The sequence below is a fragment of the Nipponia nippon genome, unplaced genomic scaffold (assembly GCF_047370975.1).
Source record: "Nipponia nippon isolate SJK-2023a ecotype South Korea unplaced genomic scaffold, ASM4737097v1 scaffold_18, whole genome shotgun sequence".
Taxonomy (NCBI): domain Eukaryota; kingdom Metazoa; phylum Chordata; class Aves; order Pelecaniformes; family Threskiornithidae; genus Nipponia; species Nipponia nippon.
In genome coordinates this window covers 2252788-2279337 of record NW_028262334.1, presented here as the reverse complement: position 1 = coordinate 2279337, position 26550 = coordinate 2252788, and the positions used below count along the sequence as shown (strand labels likewise).

General features: G+C 57.9%; 1 protein-coding gene across 2 annotated transcripts in view; it reads left to right on the top strand.

The window, feature by feature from the left end:
• The first annotated feature begins 1754 nt into the window (after positions 1 to 1754).
• WSCD2 (WSC domain sialate O sulfotransferase 2) overlaps positions 1755 to 26550 on the top strand; it is a 31879-nt gene continuing 7083 nt past the window's right edge. The window contains exons 1-7 of one of the 2 annotated variants that reach the window (XM_087754795.1): positions 1755 to 1867; positions 12530 to 13507; positions 21181 to 21295; positions 22615 to 22799; positions 23833 to 23954; positions 24923 to 25097; positions 26078 to 26242. In XM_087754795.1, coding sequence (XP_087610921.1) covers positions 13132 to 13507; positions 21181 to 21295; positions 22615 to 22799; positions 23833 to 23954; positions 24923 to 25097; positions 26078 to 26242 — 1138 coding nt within the window. In that variant the 5' untranslated portion in view covers positions 1755 to 1867; positions 12530 to 13131. Of the gene's footprint in view, positions 1868 to 6582; positions 6892 to 12529; positions 13508 to 21180; positions 21296 to 22614; positions 22800 to 23832; positions 23955 to 24922; positions 25098 to 26077; positions 26243 to 26550 lie in introns of those variants that run through there. The other variant, XM_087754796.1, reaches the window with a different exon arrangement.

Sequence of the window (26550 nt, the reverse complement as noted above, 5' to 3'; positions counted from 1 at the left end):
CCCAGTCCCCCCCAGTCTCCCACAGCCTTGGCCAGAGGGAGGGAGTGCTGCTGGGGCGTTTCCATGGCCAAACCCAAGAAACCTACCTAGTACTGGGAGGATAAAAATAGTACAAACAGCTCTTCAGCCCCCAGCCTGGAGCTGAGGCAGCGCTCGCCAGCCTGGTTTCCTATGGAAACGAGCCCCTGTGGTCCGTGAGCCTGCCTGCGCCTGCCTGCGCCTGCCTGGGGCAGTTTCGGATGGTTCCCTCGCACATGGATGCTCTCGTGTCCACCATAAACCGAGCTGAGGCTGCAGTTTCCCTCGGCGGGGACAGTAGCAGGATCCATCCCTCCCCTCAGCTGCTGCTTTCCTGAAACTCCCGGCCTCCCCACTGTTGGCTCGGGGAGCGGGAGCTGCCAGCGGGGTGCTGGGATGCACAAACCCCAGCAAATCGCAGCCACAAGCGGCCCCCATTGCGGGCACATTGCTTGGGGTCCCCCCCCCCCTCCCGGGGCCAGCCAGGTGCGGCACCCGGAAAAATGCTGCCCTCCGAGCCCGTATCCCTCTCTGCTGCAAGGATGCTTGTGCGAGAAGGGTCCGTGGCCACTGGAGATTGCTGCCTTAACCACATTAAGGCAGGGGTATTTTCTCTAGATCCCTTTTTAATTATCTATCTCCTGGCCTGGAGGGACTCGGTGTGTGCCGCGGCCTGGCGTGCCGGGGGAGCAGGAGGCATCTGGGCACGCTGCCGCCGCGGCAGAGGCAGCACTGGGCGGGCGACGGGGTTTCCAGCTGCCACCAACACACCCTAAAAATCCCCCCCAATACTTAAAGTTGCCAATAAAGGGGGGAGGGAAAAATCCCTTTACAACAGTAATTTTTCCTACTCTCAGAGTCAGGAAGTTTTTTAATTAATTTTTCATTGATCTGACACAATTATCATAGAATCATAGAATCGTTTAGGTTGGAAACAACCTTTAAGATCATCAAGTCCAACCGTTAACCCAGCACTGCCAAGTTCACCGCTAAAGCATGTCCCTAAGCACCACATCTCCCTGGCTTTTAAATACCTCCAGGGATGGGGACTCAACCACTCCCTGGGCAGCCTGTGCCAGGGCCTGACTGCCCTTTTGGTGAGGAAATATTTCCCAATAACCAATCTAAACCTCCCCTGGTGCAACTTGAGGCCATTTCCTCTTGTCATTTCCCTTGTAACTTTATACATACATACATATATATATATATATACACACACTTTATACATACATATATATATATTTTTTTTTCCCCCTGGCTAGCCCCATTCAACAAAGCTCTGGCTGGCCCCGAGTGCGGGGGCTGGGGGCAGCGCTGGGGCCAGGGCTGGGTCCCCGCGGGGGGACCAGAATCACCCTCCGCACCCTCAGCACCCCTTGCCCTTGAGCGCACCGGTGGGGCCGGGGCTGGCCGGGAGCCGCTTCCCGTCCCCAATCTCATTCCCAAACAAGAAAAAAATAAGGAAAAAAAAAAATATATAAGCGGAGGGGGGAAGGGGGGAGCTGGGAGGCGGGAGGGAAGGGGTTAAGCGGCAGGCAGCGCTGCAGGCCGGCGGAGGGAGCGGAGCCGCAGCGGAGCTGGATGGAGACGTTAAGTAACGGCGGGCGGGAGCGGCTCCGGGCAGAGCGGAGCGGCAGCCGCCGGGCCGGGCCCCCCCCGCGGCCGGCATGAGCGGGGCCCCGGCGGCGGGGCAGGGCCGGCGGTGCGGGGCCCCGGCGGGGGGGGCCGAGCCGCAGTGAGCGTCCGGCGGCCACCCCCGGCCCCGCCGCTCCCGGGGGCGGCCGGTGGATGGAGCGGCGGCGGCGGCGGCGGCGGCGGCCGGGCCGGCCTGGGAGAGCGCCCGGTGCGGGTAGGAGGCGGAGGGGATGGAGGGAGGGATGGGGGGGGAGGGCTCCGCCGCGAAGTTGGGCTGCGGGGAAGGGGCAGCGGGGGGGTAACGGGTTAAAAACGGGGGGAATAAAGGGAAAAAAAAAGGAAAAAAAAAAGGAAAAAAAAAAAAAAAAAAAAGGCAAAAAGCTCAACATATGAAGCGGCGGGGGGGGGGGGGGCGCGGCTGGAGCCCCCGGGCCGGGGCGGAGGGACCCCGGCGGCCGGCACCGAGCGAGGGGCGGGGGGGGGTCGGCTCGGTGGGGATGTGCGTGGGAAGGTGCGGGCTGGCTGTGCGGGGAAGTTAGGGAGGAGGCGGGAGAGCTTGCCGGCTCCCCAGGGGTTAAGGATGCTTTGCAGGAGTTGTTAGTAATTCTCGCCCTGGCGGAGATTTTTTCGCTCTGAATTCTGCTGCTTTCGGAAGGGTTTCTTGCTTCGGAGAGGAGCGGGAGGCAGGCAGGGAGAGAGCTCTCCTCCTCCTCCCGAGACTTTGTGCAGGAACATCTCGGCAAGGGAAATGGGGAGAGATGATAATCCTCCCAAATACACCTCCCCTATCTGTTTTCTTCTTTTGATATCCATGCTGACAACTTATTGGAATATTTTAATGTAAAGTTTAAAAAAATGTGTGTGGGAAAAGCAGAAGCAGTTGGAGAGCTCCGTGAAGGTTACCTTGAGCTGAGTGTTATAAACCGTTTCTTCCGTGAAGGCAGGATTAAATAAAGTTTCTCGGCAATCCGGAGCCGGGAAGCACAGTCAGGCAGCAGGGACCAAGCCCCTGGCCCCGGGGTGCCCCCACCCAGCCTGGCCCTGGCCCACCTGCACCTTCCCACCCTGCGAGTGCCGTAACCTTCCCCTCTCCAGGGACTTGTGCTGAGTTATCCGAGTTATCCGAAGGCTGCCCCTTCCCTGGGCTTGGAAAACTGCTTGCCTGGTGGGGTGGTGAGTGCCGGCTGGCCCTTGCTCCTCTGAGCCGGGGTTCGCTAGCAGTTGTTATTATTTATTGTACGTGGCGCTCGTGCACAGGCCTGGCGGGGAGCGGTGTGCGGCCAGGGAAAATTCCCCATGGGGTTTTGTTCAGCTTTTGGATGGCTTTCCCAGAGCCCTGTGCCCAAGGAGGGGAGCCCAGCCTGCGGCAGCAGGGCTGCAGGCGCTTGGGTCCGGCACGGCTCACCCCTGCCCAAATCCCCCCCCCGGCTTTAGGGTCCCTGATGCGCGGGGTCCCAGCACTGCCCCTTTGCAGCCTGGCTGGGTGGACGGGGAAGCCCCCATGGTGCCCTCGTCCTCTCGCAGCCCAGCCAGGGCGTGCGGCTGTTTTTCCTCTCCCAGAGACAAAAGCCTCATCCTTCCTGGGGGATCTTTTCCCCAGCCCTGGCAGCAGACCGGGGTGCCCACCAGCCCCACAGCGCCATGGCAAGCTGCCCTTGCTCTCACACCCTTGCAGCCACTCTCACCCTGGCCACCAGCCCACGGGCTCTGGCCAGCCTGGGAGGGGGTTACCCCATCACCGGCTTCCAGCCGCACCGTGCTCTGAGGTTTCCTTCACCACTATTTGCTTTTCATGCTCACTGCAGCCTCACGCTGGAGCCAAGCCTCTGCCTGCCACCATGTCCCCACGTAGCCCCACGCAAGGCTGGGCTGGGTCCCCAGGGCACCCCCAGCCCTCCAGCCTCCCACCCAAGGTCATGCTTTCCAGGGCTGAGGCAGGATCCCCTTCTCCCACCTTCACCCCCACAGGGGATACAGCCTCCCTGGGGGTTTAGCATCTTTCCCACCTCGGTCCCTGCTGGCCAGCAGACCCCAGGAAAATCTTTGCTTCTTCTAACCTCCTGTCGCCCTTGGGACTACCAAGTCCTCAATCACCTCAAGCCGTGCAGGGAGCTGGCTCTGCTCCGGGATAGAAATCTCTGTGCTTCGATACCTCTTTTGCGATGTGCCGGTCCCTGGGACAGGGGGGCGAGCATGGGGCAGGGGGACCTGCTGTTCAGCGCTGCTCAGCGAGGAGTGAGACGTCCACCCCGCTGCCGGGGACGTCCATTGCCCCAGGTGGGACGGGGACCTCTGGGACCCGGGGGGAGCAGGGAGTGGCTCTCTCATGATCGGCCACATTTGGCAATGTGGGGGGACCCAGGGGAATACGTCAGAAGGTTGGGATGTGATCTGCAGAGCCGATTGCTCTCTCTGTGGATTTGCAGTGATCTCTGGGCTCACCCTCGGCTGGGCAATGCCCACCGCTGCCCCCAGGATGTGGGGGATGCTGCCCCTGGAGCGGGTCTGGGGGTTTCCATCTCAGCTGGGTCATTTTGGGAAGCACTCCAGTGCGACGCTCCAAGAAAGAGCCTGTGGTGTGCTGGATTTCCTGCGGTGAGCTGCGATGTGCAGGGGTCCGGCAGCACTGCCGTGGGAGCTGGGGGGAGACGGTCGCGGTGCAACGCCTCCGTCCCATGGGGACAAGCAGGGGCAGTCCCCTGCCCAGGCCACCCGCTCCCAGCCCAGTCTGTCCCCTGTGCCAGGCTGGGCTCAGGGTAACCCCGGTCCCTCCTGGAGCCTGCAGTCTTCATGGGAAAGGCAGATCTCTTCCCAAACTGGGCCTCCATCTCCCGCATGCAGCAGGAGGCAATGCTGCTGGGTGTGCAGGAAAAGAAAGAAATCAGCCCCCCTGGGAAAGGAGGCTTTAAACCAAGGGCTGCAAGAAATAATCTTTCTCACTATATTAATTTAAATAGGCTGCAGAAGGCATTGTCTGCTGCTTGAAAAGCTGTTTTTCTTAATTGCCCCAGCGCTGCGTATAATCCCAGATTACCAAGGGCTGAGTGAAGTCTCCGTGGCAGAGACGTGCAGGAGCTAAGCGTGGGCTTTACAGGCAAATTAGTTCTGGCTCTTCCCCACCTGGGAGGCCCATGGGGATTAATTGTGGACTGAACGTGCCAGGCCCTCCTGCAGCACCCATGGAAGATGTTCTGGTGGTGCTGAGCCACCTCCCTGAGGAGGGTCACACCTCCCAGCTCCCTGGGATGGCCCCCATGGACCCCATCATGGTCTCTATGGGATTTAGGCTGCTATGTGTACCGCGAGGGGCTGGTCCTGTGGGAGCTGCTGGTAGGGTGCATCTGGGTTTCCCCTGGGGGATCTCCCTTTTGCTGTGGCAGCTGAGTCTTGTCACCTCTTGTGAATCCAGGAGCCAGGATTGGCTCCGGTGCTCAAAACCTCGGGATAAAACTGTGCCACTTGGCCACTCCAATTTGGCTGCAGGGTTTGTTCCTCATCTTCAAGCACAAGAGAGAAAAACAGAAGCATCGTGGCTGTCTCTGAAATAAAGAGCCCACAGGCTCTGGATGTGTTGGTGGCTGTGGTTCAGGGTTGCTTTGCCACCGCGGCGGGGCTGGCGCAGGTGTCCGTGCACGCCAAGGCAGCCATGCTCTGCCGTGCTGTCCCCTCTGCCTGTGCCAGGATAGGGCCCAGCCAGCTGCAGGAGTGGCTGAAGGCTTTGGGGACGACGAGCAGTGCCTCCTCCAGAGCTGCAGCCCGCATGGATGGACACGGGGGGCCGTGCACCCACCAGGGGCTGGCTGCTGGGCTGGCTGCCCGCTGCCTTCCCCGCTGCAGGACAGCGGCTGGCCCTGCCTGCTGCAGCGCAGCTGGCAGTGCTCTCCCTGGCTTGGCTAGCCCCGGCACTGCCTCTGAAAGAGGCCAGCCCTTATATCTTAAACCTCATCCTTCTGGGCTGCTGGAGGCAGCTGCAGGCAGCGCTTGGTCTGGGGGTGGCTTTGCTGAGCCAGCAGCTGGCTGGGATCCAGCTGTGTCTCCTTGGGGGACAGCCCCTGCCTTCCTCCTGCCCTCCTCCTCCTCCTCGCCCAGTTTGGAGCAGCCCCGTGTGAGCGCGCATCCCCTCCGGTGCATGTCTCGGCTCGCTAAGTCTTATTGAAAACCATAACTGGATTTTGCAGACTGGGCATAAAATAGCTCAAACATAATATGTATTAAAACTCATTAGGTTAAGCCCATTTACAGATACACAGTGTCATCTGAATGACGTTAAATCACCTTTTTCACAGGGCTTAAGTGCCGAAAGGGTGCCACGGGCAAGGATGGCAAGAAGGGGGAGAGGGAACACAGACCCTGCGGTGGTCCAGGGAGCATCCCTTAGTGTCACCGAGACCTCCCCGGGGTGACCTCTCCCAAATACCGCTGTGTGCCACCACTGACACAGGCCTGACACTGCTCACATCCAAATGGAGCTCCCGTTCTGGCCTTGCAAGGAAAAACGTGGAAATAAGAGGGAAAGAAAAGTTTCTTGGCGTTGCATGTGGGGCTGGGGTTGATGCCGGCAGCAGGGATGCTGGGGGAGGGATGCCGGGGGCTGGCGGGGATGCGGCAGGCGAGGGTTGTGCTGGGTTACACGTTTCTATTGCTGAAAGCAAAGACAGATCCTGCCCGCTCCCCAGCACCTGCCCTGTGCTTGGCTCTCCAAACGCAATTAGCCACGGTAGCAAACGAGGGAGCTCCCCGCTCCTTCCACAAACACGCTCCCGCCCTGCCAAAGGAAACCCAGGTACTGGCAGGTGGGATAATGCTGATGGAGGGAGATAACACCCGTGCTTAGGGCTGTTGCAGATTAATTAAAATAATAACAGTGGTGTAACATAGGGTGCATTTCAGCAGCTGGGATTCGGATACCAGGTACAACGGCTGCAGCATCTCTCCTGTGCCGGCTCATCTAAATCATCCCACTGATTCCCCAGTATCCTCTGCCTGCCTGAATCTCCGGAATACACGGCTATTTCCTCTCTGCCTTCGGCATCGTGGCGTGTGCTTTTTAAATGATTCATGGCTTAAAACAGTTTTCTTTATGAGCCACTTTCACACTTGCAAGGGGAATTCATCTGACAAGAGCCCTGCAATGGGTTTTAATGTAATTGCATGTGGAGGAACAGAGCGCCAGGCAAAAAAAAACCTTTTCAGCTCTGCTTGGGCTGTTGTAAAGCAAGCAGAAGCAAGCGGAGCCCGGTAAGCTTTTGCATGCTGCAGAGGTGGGATTACCTGGAAATCAGTGGCCTGAAGGCAACTGCATTTCTTTGCTTTCAGGGGCTGGACAACCCTCCCGCACCCCAGCTTGGATTTGTTTCGCAAGCCCCTCATCTGCCCCATCGTAAATCCCTGCCCCGTGCCATCTGATGGCTGCGGGGTCTGGGTGGGGACCAGCATCCCTTGGACGGGGGTCTGGGGCATTTGTGGGAATTTGTGATCCTGGGTGGCTCGACAGCAAATGTAATATTGAAAAATGGGACTAAGTTTGCTTAAAGCAGCTTGGTTAAATAAAATAGCTCTTCTGGGATGTGCTGGGCTTCTCTGCGTAGCACTGGCCGGTCATTCTCAGTGCACTGAAGTAACCTGGGGCAGGATCCAGCCCATCGCTCCGGGGTTTATTTATAATTCAGCCCTTGCAGAAACGGGGCTGCTGCACGGCAGGTTTCATCCTCTGGGGAGTGGAGGGAGCGCTAATAGGAGGCTATGCAATTAGCACGGCGGCCCCGTTTCTGCAGATCTTGAGGCCTTTTACAGACATTAATCAATTAGTCCAGGGCACACTCATCCCTCCGGATGAAAGGATCTGTGATACATCCTGAGCTCGGTGCCTTGTGCCCAGCTGGGCTCGTGGCTGCGGCTTCCCCTCGCCCTGGGCAAGTGCTGAGACCGTCAATAAATCTTCTCCAGAATATTTAAAAACCATAAGCGAGAAAGTCAGCCGCCTAATTTCAGTCTAAACCCCTCCATCGATTCCCAGCGAGGGGGAAGATTTACAAACCCTCCAACATGCTTAGAAATCCTGCACAGAAATCTATCAGCAGATGAGCAAGTCCCGCTCTGGATTTACAAATCAGGCCAATAAATCGCAAATAAGAGGTTTTTTCCTTTGCATATCTGGGTGGCTTGGCCTACAGAAGGGATTTAAAAGCTCCCCAGGGAAGAACATGCCTGGGGAGCATCCGACCCTGGCACAGGTCCCTGGGGCGAGCTCACTTCAACACCTGAAAGCTGCCGACTCAGCTGTTTTCAAGCACACCTGAACCTTTCCTGTGCACTCCTCCCAGCGGAGGGGATGCACAAACATGTTTCTCAGTGAAATTAAGGCAGGGAGCAGCTGAATAAATAAACTTTGCTTCGATTTAAAGGCAGCTGACTGCTCGGCGCGCTCAGCTTGCCCCTGGAAGAGGCAGCCGACGGGTGCTGGGTGCTCGAGGGGAGATGCATCAAATGGTCCAGACGTGCCCTGCTGTGACAGAAACCTCGATTTTCAGTGTCCCAGTTTAGCTCAGTTTCATTCCCAGCAGTAACGGTATTTAAATTCAGCCTGATGCACCTTGTTTGCTGCTTCTGTTTTAAAGAGTGCGAAAGGGTGAAAATCCATTTTCACGGGGCTGAAGAAGATGGCAGGTTTACTCCGGAGCTCGAGTTGCCCAACTTCTGCCCGGGCAGCAATGCCAAGCTCCCACCTAGGGATGGAGGCTGAAAGGCTTGAGGGATGCCAGCACCAAGGGTGGCTAGTGCCCCTGGGTGTTCGTGCTGGTGTCACTGGTTGGTGCCGTCACCCACTGCCTGCGCCAGGGAAGCACGAGGGTGTGAAGCTGCAGGAGCTGCTCTGCGGCGGCAGCAGTCACCCGTTGCTGGCACCCTGTGGAGCTGAGGGTGGGGATGGAGGCACACGGGGCTTTCTGAGAAGGCATGTGGTCCCCGCACCAAAGTGGGTGGCTTTTGGGTGACAGCAGGTCCAAGCAGCATGCCGTGCACTGTGTCCTTGCCCGCCATGCACTGGGTCCTGCACACCGCCGCATTTCCAGGTCTCAGCAGAAGCATTTCAGGGAGAAGTTGTGCTGTGCACCCAAGGGTGCTCAGCAGGGTGCAGGACCATGCTTCCCCCCATGCCGGGGCTGCCCTGAGGCGTGGGACCAAGGTTAGTGCCTGTGCCGCAGCCCTCCGGCAGGACAAGGGCCCCTGGGCACGTTGCCCTGGTGTGGTCATTAGACTCCATCCCATCACTCTGTATTTTAAAGCCCTATTCTTTCCCTGTCCCTCTGATAAGAAATGCTAATGATGTGATGAAATTGGATAGTTCGGTCGCCTTTTCCTCCTAATGGAACTCTTGTGTTCGTTAATTTGCTGTTTTTAATGGGCTGATTGTTCTCCTGTGCTGAGGGAACCACGTGAGCCCTTCAGTGTGTTTTGCCGTGGTCAGATGTGAGGTGGTGCTTGAAGGCAACTGAACCTTGGTGCTCAATAATTGCAGAGTAATTTGGAGACAAGACCCAAATGTATAATTTATTGGCGCTTCATTCATCCTGGTCACGAGCGGTCTGAGATGCTCACGCCACTCGGCGTAGCCCCCTCGGGACCTGTGCCCACTTTCCCGCACGCTGGCTCTGTTTGGCAGGGGGGAAGATAAACCTTGCAAATTAATGAGGATTTCTTCGGCCCTGCAGCAAGTAATTGCAGAGCCCCAAACCCACGGGACAGAGCTCGCCTGCTTTCTGCTGGCCTCGGTACTGCTGCCACCCCAGACGGAGGTGGGCCAGGTGCGGAGCGGTGCTCGATCGGGCATCCCGCTGCTGGGACGAGGATTTCAGCTCTTGGCAGGAGTGTGGTGATGGAGGTAGGCGAGAAGCCAGTCCCCGCCCCGTCCCCTCCATCCCAGCTGGACCCGCTGCCTGCTTGTAACAGTGCAAAGTGCCTAGGAAATGTCCCCACTGGGCTCTGCTGTGCTTTGGCTCCAGGTGCCAGGGGGGTCCGGAGCGACAGGGAGGGATGCTCCAGCCCCGGCACTGCTGGCAGGGGGGAACTTCCCAGCCACACGACTCCCTGGGGCTGGAGCCATTCCCTGGAACCCGAGCAGAGCCCCGCTGACAGCCGCAGCTGGGAGCAGCTGAGCACAGTGGGTAATAACTAAGTGAGAACTGGGCAATAAATCTCCTCTGCACCCTGGCTGTCCCAGTGCCAAGGCAGCAGACGTGGCTCCCGGCCCACAGCAGTTTTTCTGACAGCCTTTGTACCTGGCTGCCCGCAGCAGCTGACGAAAGCCCAGTCTTACGACGCTGCCTGCTGCACTGCGCTGGCTGGTTAATGTCCCTGTTAGCTTCGTTAGTTTGGCTGGTAAAGTGTGTCACTACTGTCCTCTAGCCATGCCGCAGGCTGGGCTGGCACCAGCAAACCCCCGGCAAGAGCTGCCCCGCTGCCCAGGGGAGGCAGAGCCTGGACAGGCAGTGCGGGGCGCAGGCAGCGGAGGGGTGGGATACAACCCCTGGGGGATACTCGCCGTTGTGGTGTGGGACGGAGACCCATGGAGTCCAGCCGAGGTGGCTGGTCCTTCCATCCCAACGCTGCTGCACTGGCGGGGTGGATCCATCCTGGCAACACAGGGAGGGCTGCTGGGGTGCAAGGAGCAGCGTCGTGAGGTGCTGCCAGCATCCCCCATCCCGGATGGCCACCAGTAGGGTGGGGCCCCCCCAATCAGCCCCCCGATGTCCCAGGCCTCTGCCAACATGGAGAGCATCGGTGCCAGCTCTATTTGCCGCACTCGCTGTTTGTAAACCGTAGCCAGCAAGGGAGCCATAAGCCGAGCACATTATCTCCTCCAGACAATTAGCAGAAGCATTAATGGAATATATGCAAATGTGCAGTAATTGACCTGCGACTCCACAGTTCATGATGGAGAAGGATGAGCTCCAGATGGCTTAATGATAGTAATTTAAGCCCCTTCTTTATATGCCGTGCTTCCTTGCCGTAGCCCAGTAGGACCAGGCCCAGGCAGGCAGGAGGGTGGGCGGCAGCGGGGATGCTGGGGACCGAGAACAGCCCCGGGGCCATCCCGTTTGCACCCCAGCAGTGTCCCAAACTGCCCCGTATTCAGCGCCCATATAAAGCCCCGGGAAGGTGGGTTGAAGCACAAAGCAGCAGCTCACGTGGGAAGGGAAGATGTGGGTTCCCACGGAGCGGCCCTTCCCCACTGGCCGCTGGCCAGGGAGTGTGGGAGAGCGGCCAAGCACCGACGGGTCCATGGGACTGCTGGGCTAGGGGATCCTCACCCACCACGGCGGGGGCCAGACCACCCGCCCTGGCTGTGCCAGGGTGCTGCCTGCGCCTTCCTCCCACCACGGAGGTGCCTGCAGATGCAAAAGCCTGAATAGCAAGCAGTCTCCTTGCTTGGCTGCTACTCTGAGTTTACTCAGCCTTTGCTCAGGCCACGTTGGCCCCGAGCATGGCTGGGGAGGGGATGGTTTGGGGGAGCCTGAGGGACTTGCACCCCACCACCAATCCACTCCGCGCAGCCTGCCCAGCCCTGAGCTCCACAAAAGTTCACCCGGCAGAGCCAGAGGTATTTGAATAACCACTCTGGGAACCCAAATTAAAATATTTATGTATAATTCATGCCATATGTTCCACCAATATTTTTTATTTAATCAACTGAAGACAGATGGCAGGAACATAGAGGCCATTAAACTAATGGCACTTTGTCTTTCCATTTATTTTCGTCTCCTTTCCTAAAATAAGACAGGTCCATGACAGGCAGCACACCCCGGGCACGAGGCCATCCCCGTCACCGCCAATGTGCCGGCAGGGTGCGGTGGCAGTGGCATTTCCCACCGTGAAGGTGGATCTACTGTGCAATGCGGCGTGGCTTTGTCCCGGGCAGGGCTGAAGCGAATCCTCCATAGCTCAGGGGTTTGGAGGAGAGAGATCCCCCCGAGGGAAAAGCCCCTGGGGGGGCTGGAGAGGACCATCCCTTCCCCGGGCTCAGCTGCCCTCCCCGTGCCGAGAGCTGCCAGGGATGGCCCCAGGTAGCCCCGGCCATGGCATTCCCAGGGCAGCACCGTGTTGATTCCGGCTGGCAGGGTGCAAATGGGGATGGTCAGCCCTTAGATCTTGGCTGGAGAATAGACAATGCCCTGGGCTCAATGTTTGCAAAAGCCTCACTGGGAGTACGATGGGCTGAAATGCAGCCATGGGGGTATGTGGGAGAGCCACGCTGGGGATGAGGTGGGGATGACGTGGGGACGTCGTGCTCCCATGGGGCCTCCCAGCCCTGTGGGATGCCCAGGTGCCGGAGCAGCTGCTTGCAGCAGCCTCCTGCCCTGGTGCCCACCCAGCTCCCAGGGCAGGTGCTCGCTTGCCAGGGGCTTTGCTTGGGTCTGGCTGGTGCATAGAGGCGTTCAGATGGAGGGGTGAAATGCATGTGCACGAGTGTATGTGCATGAGCTTGCATGCACGAATGCGTGGATGCGTGCGTGTATGTGTGCATGCACAGCTCATCCTCTTGGGGGTGAAATCAGAAATCCTCCGCACGTCCCAGAGCCATCCTGTAGCACCTCTGCTGCACGATGAGGCAGAGCCGTGTGGGCTCTGGAGTCAGGACTCATCCCCGCATCCCTGTCCCTAACCCTGGGCTGCTGGCAGCCAGAATTGCTTCCACTGCACAGACTCCTGCCTGTCCCACATCCTTGTGCCGGGGGGGGGGGTTGAACTGCCCCTCTGTGGGGCTGAAAGGCAAAGGAGAGCCCGGGCATCCTTCCTCACCCTGCGGGGGGACGGGGACTGCGATCCTTCCCACGTCCTGGGATGCTTTCCTAAGTGTGCCTTTCTCTTTGACTTGCAGGTGGAGATTTCTTGCCCTGGGAGTGAGATGAATGGGGCTTCATTAGACAAAGGGTCCCAGTCAGCATTTCAGGCCCCAAGAGGCGTCCAGGGACTTTTCATTCTTTGTCTGAAAGGGCAACAGTGCCGTTTCCATTAGAGAGATGCTTGCGAGAGCCAGTGCCGCCGAGCGGAAAGGCGAGCGAGAAGAGCTGTGTCAGCTGATCGGCTTTCAAATCACCTTCAAACCCTCGATTTCCTTAACATGATCCCTCCATCAGCCGAGTCTCCGGGGCACGGCCAGGGGGCTTTGCCAGGAGGAGAATAAACTGGGGACGGCGGTGACAGCCAGCGCTGGAGAAACCCCCTGTGCACTGTGGGGGAGCCTCAAAATCCACCCCCGCTGCCTTCCCCAGCCCTCCCGGGCTTTTTAGGGTCAGGCAATAGCTTTGCACGGCCTCACCCTGCAGCCCCCGCCGCAATTTCGGGGCATCCATCTGCTCCCCTGGTACACCCCAGGAGCCACCTCCAGCCCGGGTGGGGCAGAACCCCCCTTGGAGCATCCCTGGAGCCGGAGAGCAGCTCCCCCGCGGCGCCTGCTGCCGGGGAAGGGATGAAGACGCTATGGCCAAATTATTGGTAAAATTCCAGCGGTATTTTCGGCGAAAACCTGTGCGTTTCTTCACGCTGCTGGCTCTCTACCTGGCAGCCGGCAGCCTGGTTTTCCTGCACTCGGGCTTCTCTGGGGAGCCCACGGTGACGGGGAGCCAGCACAGCCCCGGGGCCGGCGAGGGACCGGGGCTGCCCTACCTGGGGGTGATGCAGCTGAGCCGCGGCTTCAAGGCGGCGGCGACGATGCCAGAGGGGGGACGGCGGCACGGACCCTGGTTCAAAAGCACCTCCAAGGAACTAGCGGAGAGGGGCAAAGCTGGAGACTATGGCAGCGCCCGGAGCTGGGCACTCAGGGGCAGGAGCGGCCGTGAGAAGGAGGAGGACAGAGGTAAGGGCTGGGGACACACGTGTCGGGGTGGGGGTCCCTCCTCTTCGCCTCTCCCAGGGAAAGCCTCATGCGCCTCGTGCGTGGTCTCTGAGCTGATTTGGTCGTGCACCCCTACCAGGAACAAATTTCTGACCACGCACCCCCAGTAAACCTGCATTTATTTATTTATAAACCATATGCATGTGCTACTCGAGCACTAAGATTTTCTTCCTGCACCCCAAGGGACTGCCGTGCACATCCCCTGGGGTGCAGCACCCCGCTTTGGAGACCACTGGTCCAGAGGATGCTCCCAGAAAGATCTTCTCCTCCCTCCTTCCCCAAGTGCCAATAATCCACTTTCACTCTTCCATTTTCACTCTTTCCCACTTGTGCATCATCAAGCTCCGAGTCACACCTTGCTGGGACAGGCGCTTTTGGGAGTGGCAGCTGGAGAGAGGCTGCACCCCATCTTCATCCCATCCTTTGGCTGTGCCACGGGCCAAATTCAGTTTTAATTCTGTTGGCCCTAATGAACACTAAAACCAGATTTGTGGCCTGTTGTTTGCATTGCTGGGGTGTTCGTGCAGGGCTGGCTGCAGTTGCCTTGCAGACACTGAAGTGCAGGCAGGTGCAGGTACAGGCAGGGCTGGGGGTTTGGCCTTTCAGGCCAGGAGATCCCTGCCTGGCTGCTGCCTGGGGCGCGTGGGGTATTGTCGAGTGGGACCGTTATTAATGAACAAGGATAAGCGAATGTAGTAGTTCTCATTGATTTTTAAAATGTCATCTATTTATCCTGAAGGCAGCTGTACGCAGACAGAGTTGCACGCTCGCTCTGAATTTGGGTGGCTGAGAGCTGCCCATCAGGGCTTTTGCATCCCAGTGGTTATTCAGCTCATCTCCTCCCTCACTGGCACCCATGAGCACCCAGTGCCAGCAAACCTCACCCAAACCCACCCCGCGTCCCCTCTCTGCCGGCTCTGCAGCCCCCCTGGCGAAGGAGCATCTCACACCTTCAGCTGCTGTGAAAGCCATTATGATTTCTTGTCGTTAATAAAGTGGGCTGGCGAGAAGGAGCAATCCAGCTTATTACTCCAGCACTGCGCAGCTGTGGCAGTGGCATGCTGGATGCCTCAGCATTCAGGGCAGGAGCTGCAGCATTGACCGGTCGAGGAAACTCAGAAGGGAATTGGGAGCGGGAACTGCTGGAGAGGTATTGGGATGCTGCTGGGCTCTTCTCTGCCTGTTGCTGCTCTCTCGCCTCTCCTGAGCCCCAGGGTGGGTGAAATCTCTCGTGGGGGACTGCAACTGGGGAGCCCTGGTGCCCGTGGAGGCTGCTTTGTGTGAGCAAGCCTGTGCCCCAAAGCCGGGCTTGCTCAGGAGCCGCCCCGTGGGCCTTTGCACATGCAATTCCCCAGGCATCCCGGGCTGGGAGCTGCAGCTCCCCGGACTTTTGATGGAGCAAGGGATGTGAGGCTCAGAGAGGAGCAGGAACCCCCAACGCTGTGGCAAATTGGGGATTTCACAGGGGTCACCATGCTGAACCAGGCTTGGTCCCCCCAACCCAGGCTGCTCCTGGGGCACAGGGGCTCCTCCTTGGCCACTGGCCCCGCAGCAGGTCTGTGCTCATGTTCGCTCTGGGCAAGATGCACGGTCCAGACTTGGAAGCAGGAGGAAAAATGACTTGTGGTGCTTAAGGGACTTTCTCATGCTAAAATGAGATGAAAGGGGGTTTCCCTGTCGTGCCTCTGTGCAGAGGGGTCTCTGGGAGTGTTTCTGAGGCGCGTGTGGCCGCGTTGCTCCATTAATGTGAATTGACATTTAGCAAATCCTCACCAGATGGTTCGCGAGCCCAAGCTGTCAGTCACCATAAAAACCCCAAGCAGCGCTCCTGTCCCTGGCCATATGCAACACGTCCACCGTGATTAACCTCTGCTGGCGCCGCCGCCTCCCCGTGCCGGGCCACGGCGGGGGCTGCGAGGGATGGGGAAGGGATGCTGGGCTCGGGCATCACTGGCTTTAGCTGCTCGTAGGTGGTCTAGGAATATCGTCTTTCCACTTTTTAATCTCGTGTGGGAAGGCTTGGTGTGGGCAGCGGTTAATGGGAGCCAGCGCAGACCTGGCAGCTGGAGGGGATGCGGTGCCACCGCACGAGCATCTTGGCAGCTCCCAAGCAGGATGGTGTGGAGAAATTCTCCAGCTTGAGAAATCCCCCGAGCCCAGCTGACGGGGCTGACGGAGCCTCAGGGGATGGGTGCTGAGCACCCGCCTTGCTCCCCTGCTCCTCTCCGAAGTGCCCGCTGCTTCCCCAGGCCGTCTGGCAGGAGCAGGCAGATTTTAACAGCAGTAATTAAGCAGGGGACAGCTTAACAAGGCGGCTGTGGAGGCTCTGCCACGTGAAATTGTTCCAGAGGGAATACTGCTCCTAAAATCAGCTCTAGTTTAGCGAGCGTGATGTGTGGCTCTGGCTTGACAGGGTGATGTGCCTCCCTCCTCTTCCTCCTCTTCCTCCTCCTCCCTCTCCTGGCCACGCTGGTGGAGCCCCAGGGTCAAGCCAAGGCGCAGGTCGACGGCAGCCCCGATTGCCAGGGAACAGCTTCGGCTCGTCTGCATCCCCGTGCAAAGGCGCATCTCGTGCCTCAAATCTGGGGGCATTTTTGGACGGTGAAGCAGGGGGAGGAAGCACTGGCCCCAGCCTGGCAATGCCTGGCATCACTTCTTCTCTGCCACATCCATCTCTGGTCCTTTGCTGGACGTCTCCAGCCATTCCCAGCTGGGGCTGGGCTCCCCCATGACACATGAGCAAGCAATGCCATGAGGAAGGGGGGACCAGCCGCCCCAGGCACGCAGCCGAAGACATCCCTATATCTTCCGATACCGGCGCAGTTGTCCCAGGGGTGGTCAGCATGGGCCACCCTTCCTGAAGCTGCTGCCACCAATATCCACCTGCCCTTTCCTATGCTCACATGGAGCGTTTCCCTTCTCACATGCCAGACTTGTATTGATACAGCTGGGGTGAGCCCCCGGCCCATTGCCAGCGAGCCGTTGGTGCTCTGTGGGGCAGACGGCTGCAGAGGGAGCGTCGTGGGGCTCGGAGGGCTCAGTGCCTGGCACGAGGCTTTTGATCAACCAGCTGGAAAATCAAGGGCAGATCTTTGTTTCAAGCATCACCCTGCAGCACAGCCCTGTGAAAACACTTCTGTTCTGCCTTTAGCTTGCTAACTGGCGGTGGTGGGTGCCGGGAGAGTCTGGCAAGGGGCTGGGGCTGCTCGAGCAGAGAGAGGAAGGACAGAGGTGTTGCCCCCAGACAGACAGGAGCTGGGTCCCAATGGCACCGCTCTGGAGAGCATGGCTGGGGGATTTGCTGGGATGCTTCCCAGAGGGGGTCATTAGTGACCTGAAGTGATTGCTGCCAGGACAGGGAGCAGCCCTGAGCGCAGCCCGCGGGCCGGGGCGGCATTGTGGGGGCACGACTCGCTTCCTCGCACAAGCCAGGTCACCAGCTGGCCCCGAGCGTGGGCACATCGCCCAGGGGGTCCCTGCCTGCACCCTGTGCCCACACCCAACGGGGACCTTTACTAAAGTCCAGGTAGACAACATCCACAGCCTTTCCCTCGTCCACTAAGCGGGGCCGCCTTGTCATAGAGGGAGATCAGGTTAGCCAAGCAGGACCTGCCTTTCATAAACCCATGCTGACTGGACCCGCTCACGTGGTTGTCCTGTACATGCCGCATGATGGCACTCAAGATGATCTGCTCCATGACCTTCCCCGGCACCAAGGTCAGGCTGACAGGCCTGTAGTCCCCTGGATCCTCCTTATGGCCCTTCTTGTAGATGGGAGTCACATTTGCTAACCTCCAGTCAAGTGGGACCTCCCCGGTTGGCCAGGACTGCTGATAGATGATGGAAAGTGGCTTGGTGAGCACCTCCGCCAGCTCCCTCGGTATCCTGGGGCGGATCCCATCTGGCCCCATGGACCTGTGTGTGTCTAGGTGGTGCAGCAGGTCGCTGACCATTTCCCCTTGGATTATGGGGGCTTCATTCTGCTCCCCGCCCCTGTCCTCCAGCTCAGGGGGCTGGGTACCCAGAGAAAAACTGATCTGACTATTAAAGACTGAGGCAAAGAAGGCATGAAGTACCTCAGCCTTTTCCTTGTCCTCTGTCACTGTATTTCCCCCCGCATCCAATAAAGGATGGAGATTCTCCTTAGCCCTCCTTTTGTTGCTAGTGTATTTATAGAAACGTTTTTTATTGTCTTTTACGGCGGTAGCCAGATTAAATTCCAGTTGGGCTTTGGCCCTTCTAATTTTCTCCCTGCATAACCTCATGACATCCTTGTACTCCTCCTGAGTTGCCTGCCCCTTCTTCCACAGGTTGTAAACTCTTTTTTTCCCCGGAGTTCCAGCCAAAGCTCTCCATTCAGCCAGGCTGGTCTTCTTCTCCACCGGCTCGTCTTTTCGCACACGGGGAATACCTGCTCCTGCACCTGTAAGATTTCCTTCTTGAAAAATGTCCAACCTTCCTGGGCTCCTTTGCCCTTCAGGACTGCCTCCCAAGGGACTCTGTCAACCAGGCTCCTGAACAGGCCAAAGTCTGCCCTCCAGGAGTCCAAGGTAGCAGTTCTGCTGACCCCCCTCCTTACTTCTCCAAGAATCAAAAACTCTATCATTTCATGATCGCTATGCCCAAGACGGCCTCTGACCGTCACATCACCCACCAGGCCTTCTCTGTTCACAAACAAGAGGTCCAGCGGGTGCCTTCCCTAGCTGGCTCCCTCACCAGCTGTGTCAGGCAGGTATCTTCCACACACTCCAGGAACCTCCTGGACTGTTTCCTCTCCGCTGTATTGTATTTCCAGCAGACATCTGGTAAGTTGAAGTCCCCCCATGAGAACAAGGGCTAACGATCCTGAAACTTCTCCCAGCTGCTTATAGAATACTTGTCCGCCTCTTCATGCTAGTTGGGTGGTCTATAACAGACTCCCACCATGATATCTGCCTTGTTGGCCTTCCCCCTGATTCTTACCCATGAACGCTCAAGCCTATCGTCACCATCGTTAAGCTCTAGACAACCAAAACAGTCCCTAATGTACAGGGCTACCCCACCGCCTCTCCTTCCTTGCCCATCCCTTCTGAAGAGTTTATAGCTGTCCATTGCAGCACTCCAGTTGTGCGAGTCATCCCACCATGTTTCCGTGATGGCAACCATATCATAGTTCTGCTGCACAGTGACTTCCAGCCCCTCCTGTTCGTTGCCCATTGCCCGTGCATCAGTGTAGATGCACTTCAGGTGGGCTGTTGATCCCACCACCTTTTAGGGGGGAGAAACTCTAATTCTTATGTGACCATTCTCAGGCGCTTCTGTGGTTTCTAACGCATCCGTAACCCTTGCCTCTTTGCTGCTGCAAAGTTTCCGATGTGCTCTGAAATTCTTCCTGGCCCCGTGAGAGCTGTGTGCTGGGGCAGGTCCCCCTCTTGCTGCTCAGCACCCTCCTGCAGGCTGTGCCTAACCCGACCACGTGCCTTTCAGCTTCTCTCCCTGCTCACTCCTTCACTTATTGTCCTCATATCTCCCTAATTATTCCAGTTGCCTTCCTAATAAGTTGCAGCACGCATATGTCAAGAGCAATGGATTGAAGGTAATGCACATCAGTCACTGGCTCTGTGCAAATGGCTGGAGTAATCCTTCACCGGTTAGATCTGTCACGATCAAAATGAGCTGACCTGCCGAAACCTGCTCAGTGCTGTGGAAATGCCACGTTATGCTGAGAGTAATTGGGAGCAATGAGTTATGACTCTTTGGTGGTTAAAGTTATCAGGCACATTTCTCTCAATCTTTCTCCTCCACCTTCCTCCAGGCTGGCTTGGGGAAGCCGGTTTGCAGCACTGGTGGGGTCTGCGCTGTGCGGGGTGGTGGGGAGAGTGGGGATCGGTATGTGGGGCATGCCATCGATGGGGTGTACACGTGGAGTTGGTTCAGGGACCCCCCCAACAGATGCAAAATGCAAGCAGGAGGTGAGAAGTATTATCCCATAGTGTACTTTGGTATTGGAGTGGCACATGTGGAGATGCTCTGCTATTGGAGGGATAATTTGGTTTGTGATGGAGACATGGAGATGGAAGGAGAGACATGGGGTGGTAATCATGTACAGGAAGGTGCACCTTGCTTGCCTAGAGCCATGGCTTCAGTCTTGACCAGAGCAGGGGAGCCCTCACCTCTGCTCCTGCCCAGTCCTGTGCTGCCGGGTATCCCAGTGCTTTCCCAAAGCCCCTTGGCTGGGGTTCTGGGGCCAGAGCCCTGGGCAGCACAGCTGGTGGGGGGTTTGGTGCTGTGAAAAACAACTCCTTGGCTTGGGATCCGGTGGCCCTGAAGGGACAGGAGCCTCTCCTTTTATGTCCCCACATTGGGACTCTGCAGCAGCGCTCAAAGCCAGAGGCCAGTGGCCACCTCATGGGCTCCAGGATTTCTCCAGGACAGGGTTGCCCCGTGCCACTGTCCTGCAGAAGATACCCTGAGAGTGGAGCAGATACTTCAGGATAACGAAAAGCGAAAGATTGCCATTATATTCATCGAGGATGCGTACCTGAAACAGGGAGCGAGGTGACCCAGACTGGTTTAGGATTCCAAGCCAGCTCTGCCATTGCCCCTGGGCCGGTAAGACCCGGCCAGTGGTCCCCGGGACTGCCCTCCCCTCTCCCTGGGGCACCCACGCTGGGTGGCCGGCCTGCACATCCTCTGCCAGAACACATTAATGGACACCTCCTTAGCTGATTACTGGATGGTTAATCCCACCGGCTCCCAAAATCCCCGTCCTCCTCAGGTAGCAGTGGCAGCGTGGATGCTGAGCATCCCTGCACCAGCGCCGCATCCCTGTGTCGGCAGCAATACGTCTTCCCCACAGCAAATGCTCAGGTGGGAGCAGGAGCGGGGCACTAATGAGGGCACTAATGAGGGCACCTAACAAGGAGACTGAGCGGGGACACGGCAGGCGCTGGCGGCGCAGGGTTGCCCGGGGATGGCTCGTGGTCCAGCTCGCCCCTAACGAGCCCACAGCCGACACAGAGCATTGCAAAAGGCACGCAGGCAAGGACATGGCTGTTTGTTTTCAGATTATTGGGAAAGGCTACATTTGTCAAATAAATGATTTCATCGTAACTATTTATTCAGCTCTATTCCCTGTCTACCAGCATCTTCATTTGCTCTCAGCACAGGCATCAGACTTTACTTTGCCAAGTGTTAGCACTGGGCAAACATCCTTCGCATCGATGTCTGGGGCTGGGGAAAATGAGCTGCTGGCTGAAGAAAATTTGTTTTAAACCGTATTTCTCCATTCTGCCCACCCCTGTGTTGCTGTGTTGTTGTGAAGGGGATGGGTTATTTTACCACATAGCTCATCTCTTTTTGGAGTCACCTTGCTCTGTTTTGAGGCCGGTGGGAAGGAAGAGGACGGAGAGGAGAAGCCTTGGTGCAGAGCCACAGCATCCTTTCTATCCGTAGTGCGTGTTTCTGGGCTTTACCTACCTTTCCTTGCAGGGTTTGCAGGGGCATGTTGTACCCAGAGCACGTGTTTCTCAAGCACACGAACAGGGCACATTGCTGCCCATCCTTATTTAGGGGAAAATCAAAAGAGGAGGGTGGGAATTGGGGGGCTCAGCCCTGGCTGGTTCTTACCCCCCTCTCCTCTACCCTTCCCCCAGCAAGATACATCGGCTGCTACGTGGACAACACTCGACGGCGAACGCTGCGCGGCGTGTCCTTCTTTGACTACAAGAAGATGACAGTCTTCCGTTGCCAGGACAACTGTGCCGAACGGTAGGGTGGGAGACGGGCACCGCGTCTTCATCAATTCCCACACACCGCCAGCGTTTCTCTGCTGTCTCAGTTCCCTGCCCTGGCTGCTCCTCTCCCCTTCCTCCCGCCTTCCTTCTTTTTCCTTTAGATTTATGTCTTTTTGATTTTTTTTTTAAATTCTCTGGTGTTTTCCAGGACCCCAGTTTGTTGTTTTCCAGGACCCCCGTTTCCTCCCCTGGAAAAAGGTCGGGGGGGATGATGGGCTCCATCCTTGTACAAGGCAGGGGAGTGTAAGGGCTCCAGTTGGGGTGGCCTTGAGCACTTCCATCCACCCAGGGGTGGCCCCACCAAAACGCTGTCCCCCACCAAAACACCCTCCCCAGACCTTCCCAGATGTCAAAGCGTGTCTGTGAGCAGTGGGGGAGACACACGGATCCCTTGCTGCAGAAGTTTTCTCCTTTCCCCAGCATTACACAAAGGATGTGCCCTAAACATGGTCTGTGCCGGTGGGGCAGCTGGCATTGCAGGCAGTTTGCTGCCTTCAAACTCCCCAGAGTCGAAGCCCATCTGTGCAGCATCGCGCGGCACCTGGGGATGTTGCTGCAAAGGGCCATTGCCGATCCCTGGGGCAGTGGCACATCCCCTGCATCGGGTTCATCCACCTCAGCAGGATGCTTGCTGTGACGGATGCGTGCCGTGAGCCGAGCCGACTGCTGCAGTGCATCCTCGGTGGTGCCGATGCAGGGCTGCTCCATGCCAGAGCCCCCCCGCAGCACTGGCAGCCCCACGGTGGGACTTGCCAGTCCGGCACTGCCCCTCTCCAGTGGGTTTCCAGCTCTGCTGGCACTTGGCAAGCGCTCGTCTGTGCTGCAGTCCTCCCCCTTTCAAATCCAACCTGTATCGAGCAGCACAGCTCTCCCACTTTAAAGCCCAGCAAAGTCCCCATCACTTATTCCTGCTCTGCCACCACCCGTTACATCCTCCCTGCCTGTAAGAAATGTTGCTGTCTCCTGCTTTATGATCTCTGTGGCCCATGGAACCCTTTCCCATAGAATAGAATAGAATAGAATAGAATAGAATAGAATAGAATTGAATTGAATTGAATTGAATTGAATTGAATTGAATTGAATTGAATTGAATTGAATTGAATTGAATTGAATTGAAGTTTCAGTTGTAGGGGACCCACAATGATCATCTAGTACAACGATGCATCCTTGGGATGCAGTGCTCCTTCCAGCACTGGGTGTGAGCTGGCTGCAGCAGGGATGCTCCTGCAAAACCCCGTGGAGCCGGGGGGATGCCTGGGGACATGCTGAGCCCCCTCGTCTCCCTCTCCCCAGGGGCTACCTCTACGCAGGGCTGGAATTCGGCGCCGAGTGCTACTGCGGGCACAAGGTCCAGGCATCGAACGCCAGCGAGTCCGAGTGCAATATGGAGTGCAAGGGAGAGAGGAGCAACACCTGCGGTGGGGTCAACCGCCTCTCCATCTACCGCCTGGAGCTGGCCCAGGAGTCTGCTAGGAGATGTAAGTCAGCGGCACCGATGCGGCTCCCGGCTCAGCCCCAAAATGGGGGAACCCCTCGTGGTGCCGGCGGGGGCGAGCCCCAGTGTCCCCATGCTGCGTAAGCTGGGTCACAGCTCGGGAGAGGTGGTTTGAAAGTGGTTCAGGCCTGCAGCTGCATTAGTTTTGCTCCTGTGAACCGTAGGGATTCCCCTGCAGGGATGGCTGCTGGCCAGGAGGGCTGGGTAAAACGGGGAGCCCCAAGGATCTCACCAGGAATTCAGGACATTTTGGGGGACTTTGGTTGAAGACCTCTTTCCTGATGGCCAAACAGGACCATCATTGTATTCAACATGTGCTGCTGGTGGAGCTGGCTGCGGGATGAAGGATGCACGGGAGCTCCAGAGAGTGCCAAGGGTGCTCCCCATCAGAAGTGCTTGTTTGGCTCCCAATTAGGCAGCACTATACCAACGTTTGCTGCTTTTCTGTCATCATCCCCAAGCAATGGGAAAGAGGGTGGCAGCGTTCAGAGCTCCCACCACCAGGCACCTGGTGGAGTAGCAGCCCCAGAGAGGGGCCGAGGGTGCCTGGGTATGTGCAGCGGTGGGCGAGGACCCGGGATGGGACCCCTTAGGGCACCAATGCTGGGACGGGGGGAACCAGGCTAAACCCAGCCCTGCTCTCCTTGCTGGCTCCATCCCTCCCACAGCCTGGGATCACCGAGCTGATAAAAATAGGGAGGAAAAAATAAACCTGACTTTGCTGCGAGGGCTTTTGCTCCGATTTTGCATCGTAAGCAGCCGGGCGAGCTTGTTAGCAAACTTGGCTTCACAGCTGGAGGGTGATGAGAGCTGGAGAAAAGCAGCCGCTGTGCTGATGGGCGGCTGGAGAGGAGCGGTGGGGGACAGGGATGGGGCTGCTGGGGCACGGAGGGGCTCTTGCTCCCAAGCCTGGGGCACGCAAGGTGGCAGTGGCATTGTTTTTGGGATGCAGCCCCTACTCCTCATGGCCAGGCCAGCATCGCTTTCAGCGCTGCTGTGGCCTCTCTCCCTCGCAGACGGCAGCGCAATATTTCGGGGGTGCTTCCACCAGCCGGACAACGTCTCCATCGCCCTGCCCGTCAGCCAGCTCATGCTGAACATGTCGGTGGACAAGTGCGTGGACTTCTGCACCGAGAAGGTACTGGGGGGCCAGGAGGGGTGCAGGTCAAAAGCTTAATCATCTAAATCTTCATCATCAGTAAAGGTCACACTGGGTAAATTTTAATCCAGTTTATTATAATAATTATGTGTATCCAAACTACAAATGATCATATTGACTGTCTGTGTCTCTGCTGTGGGGAGGGACTGGACCGCAGCTGCCCCGGCGGGGTCTGGGCAGGAGCATTGCAGGGTCCTGCTCTGGTCCAGGGATGCTGCAGTGCAGTTTGCTCCTGGGGCATGATGTCTATAGGCAGGCAGGGGAAAGGCTGGCGGTGGGCATTGCTGGAGTATTTATTAATTAAAATTAGGTAAATTATCAGGCAGAGGAAGAGAAAGGCCTGCAGGTGGGGACAGTCCTGTCCTCCCTTTGTGGCCTCCCCGGCAGAGGACAGTGAGGAATAAACCATCACACCACGAGCAGCTGCTCTGTTGCTGGCTCCACTTTTTCATCACTGCCCAGAGAGCTGGGGCCAGGAGGTGTAAATAACCGGAGCCCCTCGATTAACCCGGCGCCACCGCAGCCTGGCAGTAAATTACCTGTCAGCTACTGAATGGGCCTCGTAACTCTGGGCTTGGAAACGCCGGCAAGGCTGCCACAGGGCCATCCATGGGCTCTTAGTAACCTTGGTGCGGGTGGCAAACTCACAAATGACATGCCATGGCTCTGCCAGGAGCACCAGCACCCAGTGCATTGCTGCCTGTGCCAGCAGGCAGCTTGGCTGTGCCATGGGAAAGTCGGGGCTTGGGTGTTTTTAGGTGTCTGCAATGAAGTGCTTGTGTGACTGGCTCGAGGGGTGCTGCAGCCAGCTGGAAGGATGCTGCAAACTGCCCCGTGCTGCACAGTGGGACCGGGGTGGTGAGGATGGGTGTGGGGGGCAGAGGAAGGGTCTGCTGGGGGGACGGGGACAGTGCTGCTGGCTGCCCTCCCTCCACCCGTCCCCGCAGGAGTACCCACTGTCAGCCCTGGCCGGGACCACCTGCCGCTGCGGCTTCCCCACCACGCTCTTCACCCTGCACGAGCGCGAGGACGAGCAGCTCTGTGCCCAGAAATGCGCCGGCGAGGAGTTTGAGAGCTGTGGCACCACCGAATACCTCCTCGTCTACCAGACCCAAGTGCAAGGTGAGCTGGCACCGGGCTCGCCCTGCCTGCTGCCAGGCAGGGGGACAGGCAGGGACCACTCCGGCAGAGGTGCCATCACCGGTTTCCCAACCCCTTCCCAGGGATGCCGGCAGAAAGTGAGCGTGAGCTTGCAGCATCTATTTGGCTTTCATTAAAAATTACCATTTATTTTAATTTCCTGGGAAATCAATCCTCCCCTGAACAAACAGCTTTAATTACTGCCTGACTCAGCTGCAGGGGAGAGCAGTTTGCCATCTGCCTCCAGCAGGATCCCTCCTTGCCAGCGCTTGTCCCTCCTTGTCACCAGCAGTACCAGTGAGCTGGAGCTTTGCTAGCCACGGGGGGGACAAGCTCCCGGGAAAAATATGGTGGAAAAAAGCTGTGACCAGGGAGAAAGTCCCTGGGAGGCTGCACAGAGAGGGCTCCTGTCCCCCACCGCCCTGCAGGTCCCAGTGGTGGGGCCGATGGGGACAGGGGAGCACAGGGTGAGGGGAAACCTGTTACTGGCAGAGCAGGGAGGGGAATGGGCTGAACGGAGCAAGTGATGTCTCAGATTCAGGTGGTTTTGCTTCAGAGCAGCTCAGTCTCGACATGACCCCTGCTTTGGTGTTTGAGGCCATGCTGGAAATGCTTGTGCATTCGTTGCTACAAAAAGCAGGAGCATTACTTGGCAAATGCACCCGTGTTACTCACTCTTCCCGAATCACTCAGGCAGCAAGCAGCCGGGGATGGCAGAGCACCTCCTGCCCTCTTCTTAGGACTTTTTGGGGTGTTTAGGACTCTTTGGAGTGTTCAGGACTCTTCGCGGTGTCCCTACATGCTTTGGGCAGGGCACCTTTCCCTATAGCAGCAACCTCCTCACGCCCTGCCCCAGCATCTTCCCAGGAGGCAGCAGCATGCCATAAGGAAGTGGGATATCTGTAGGAAAAGCACGTTACCGTGCCGCAGCCCTGACGTGCCTTGGCCGGTTCTCGCTGCAGACAACCGCTGCATGGACAGGAGGTTTCTCCCCACCCATGCCAAGCAGCTGGTGGCCCTGGCCAGCTTCCCCGGCGCCGGCAACACCTGGGCACGCCACCTGATTGAGCTAGCCACCGGCTTCTACACCGGCAGCTACTACTTCGACGGGTCTCTCTACAACAAAGGTGAGAGGGGGGGTCACTGCTGAGGGTGCACCAGTCCCACCTGAGCTGGGAGAAGCTCCTGGTGCCATCCCTTGGGTCTGCAGGAAGGGGAGGGCCGAGCTGGGTACCACCGATGCTGCTCTGTGGGATGCTTTGTGCTGGATGTGTCCAGGTTCAAAGGGTATCAGAGGGACCTGATGTCACATGTGCCCTGCCCGTAACCTCGCCATGCTGCCCACTAACCTTGGCCAGGACTGATTTGGGGCAAAACTGGGGTTTGTCCATCACGCTGGTGGTTTTTAACCTGCCATAGGGGTTGAAACTTTCTA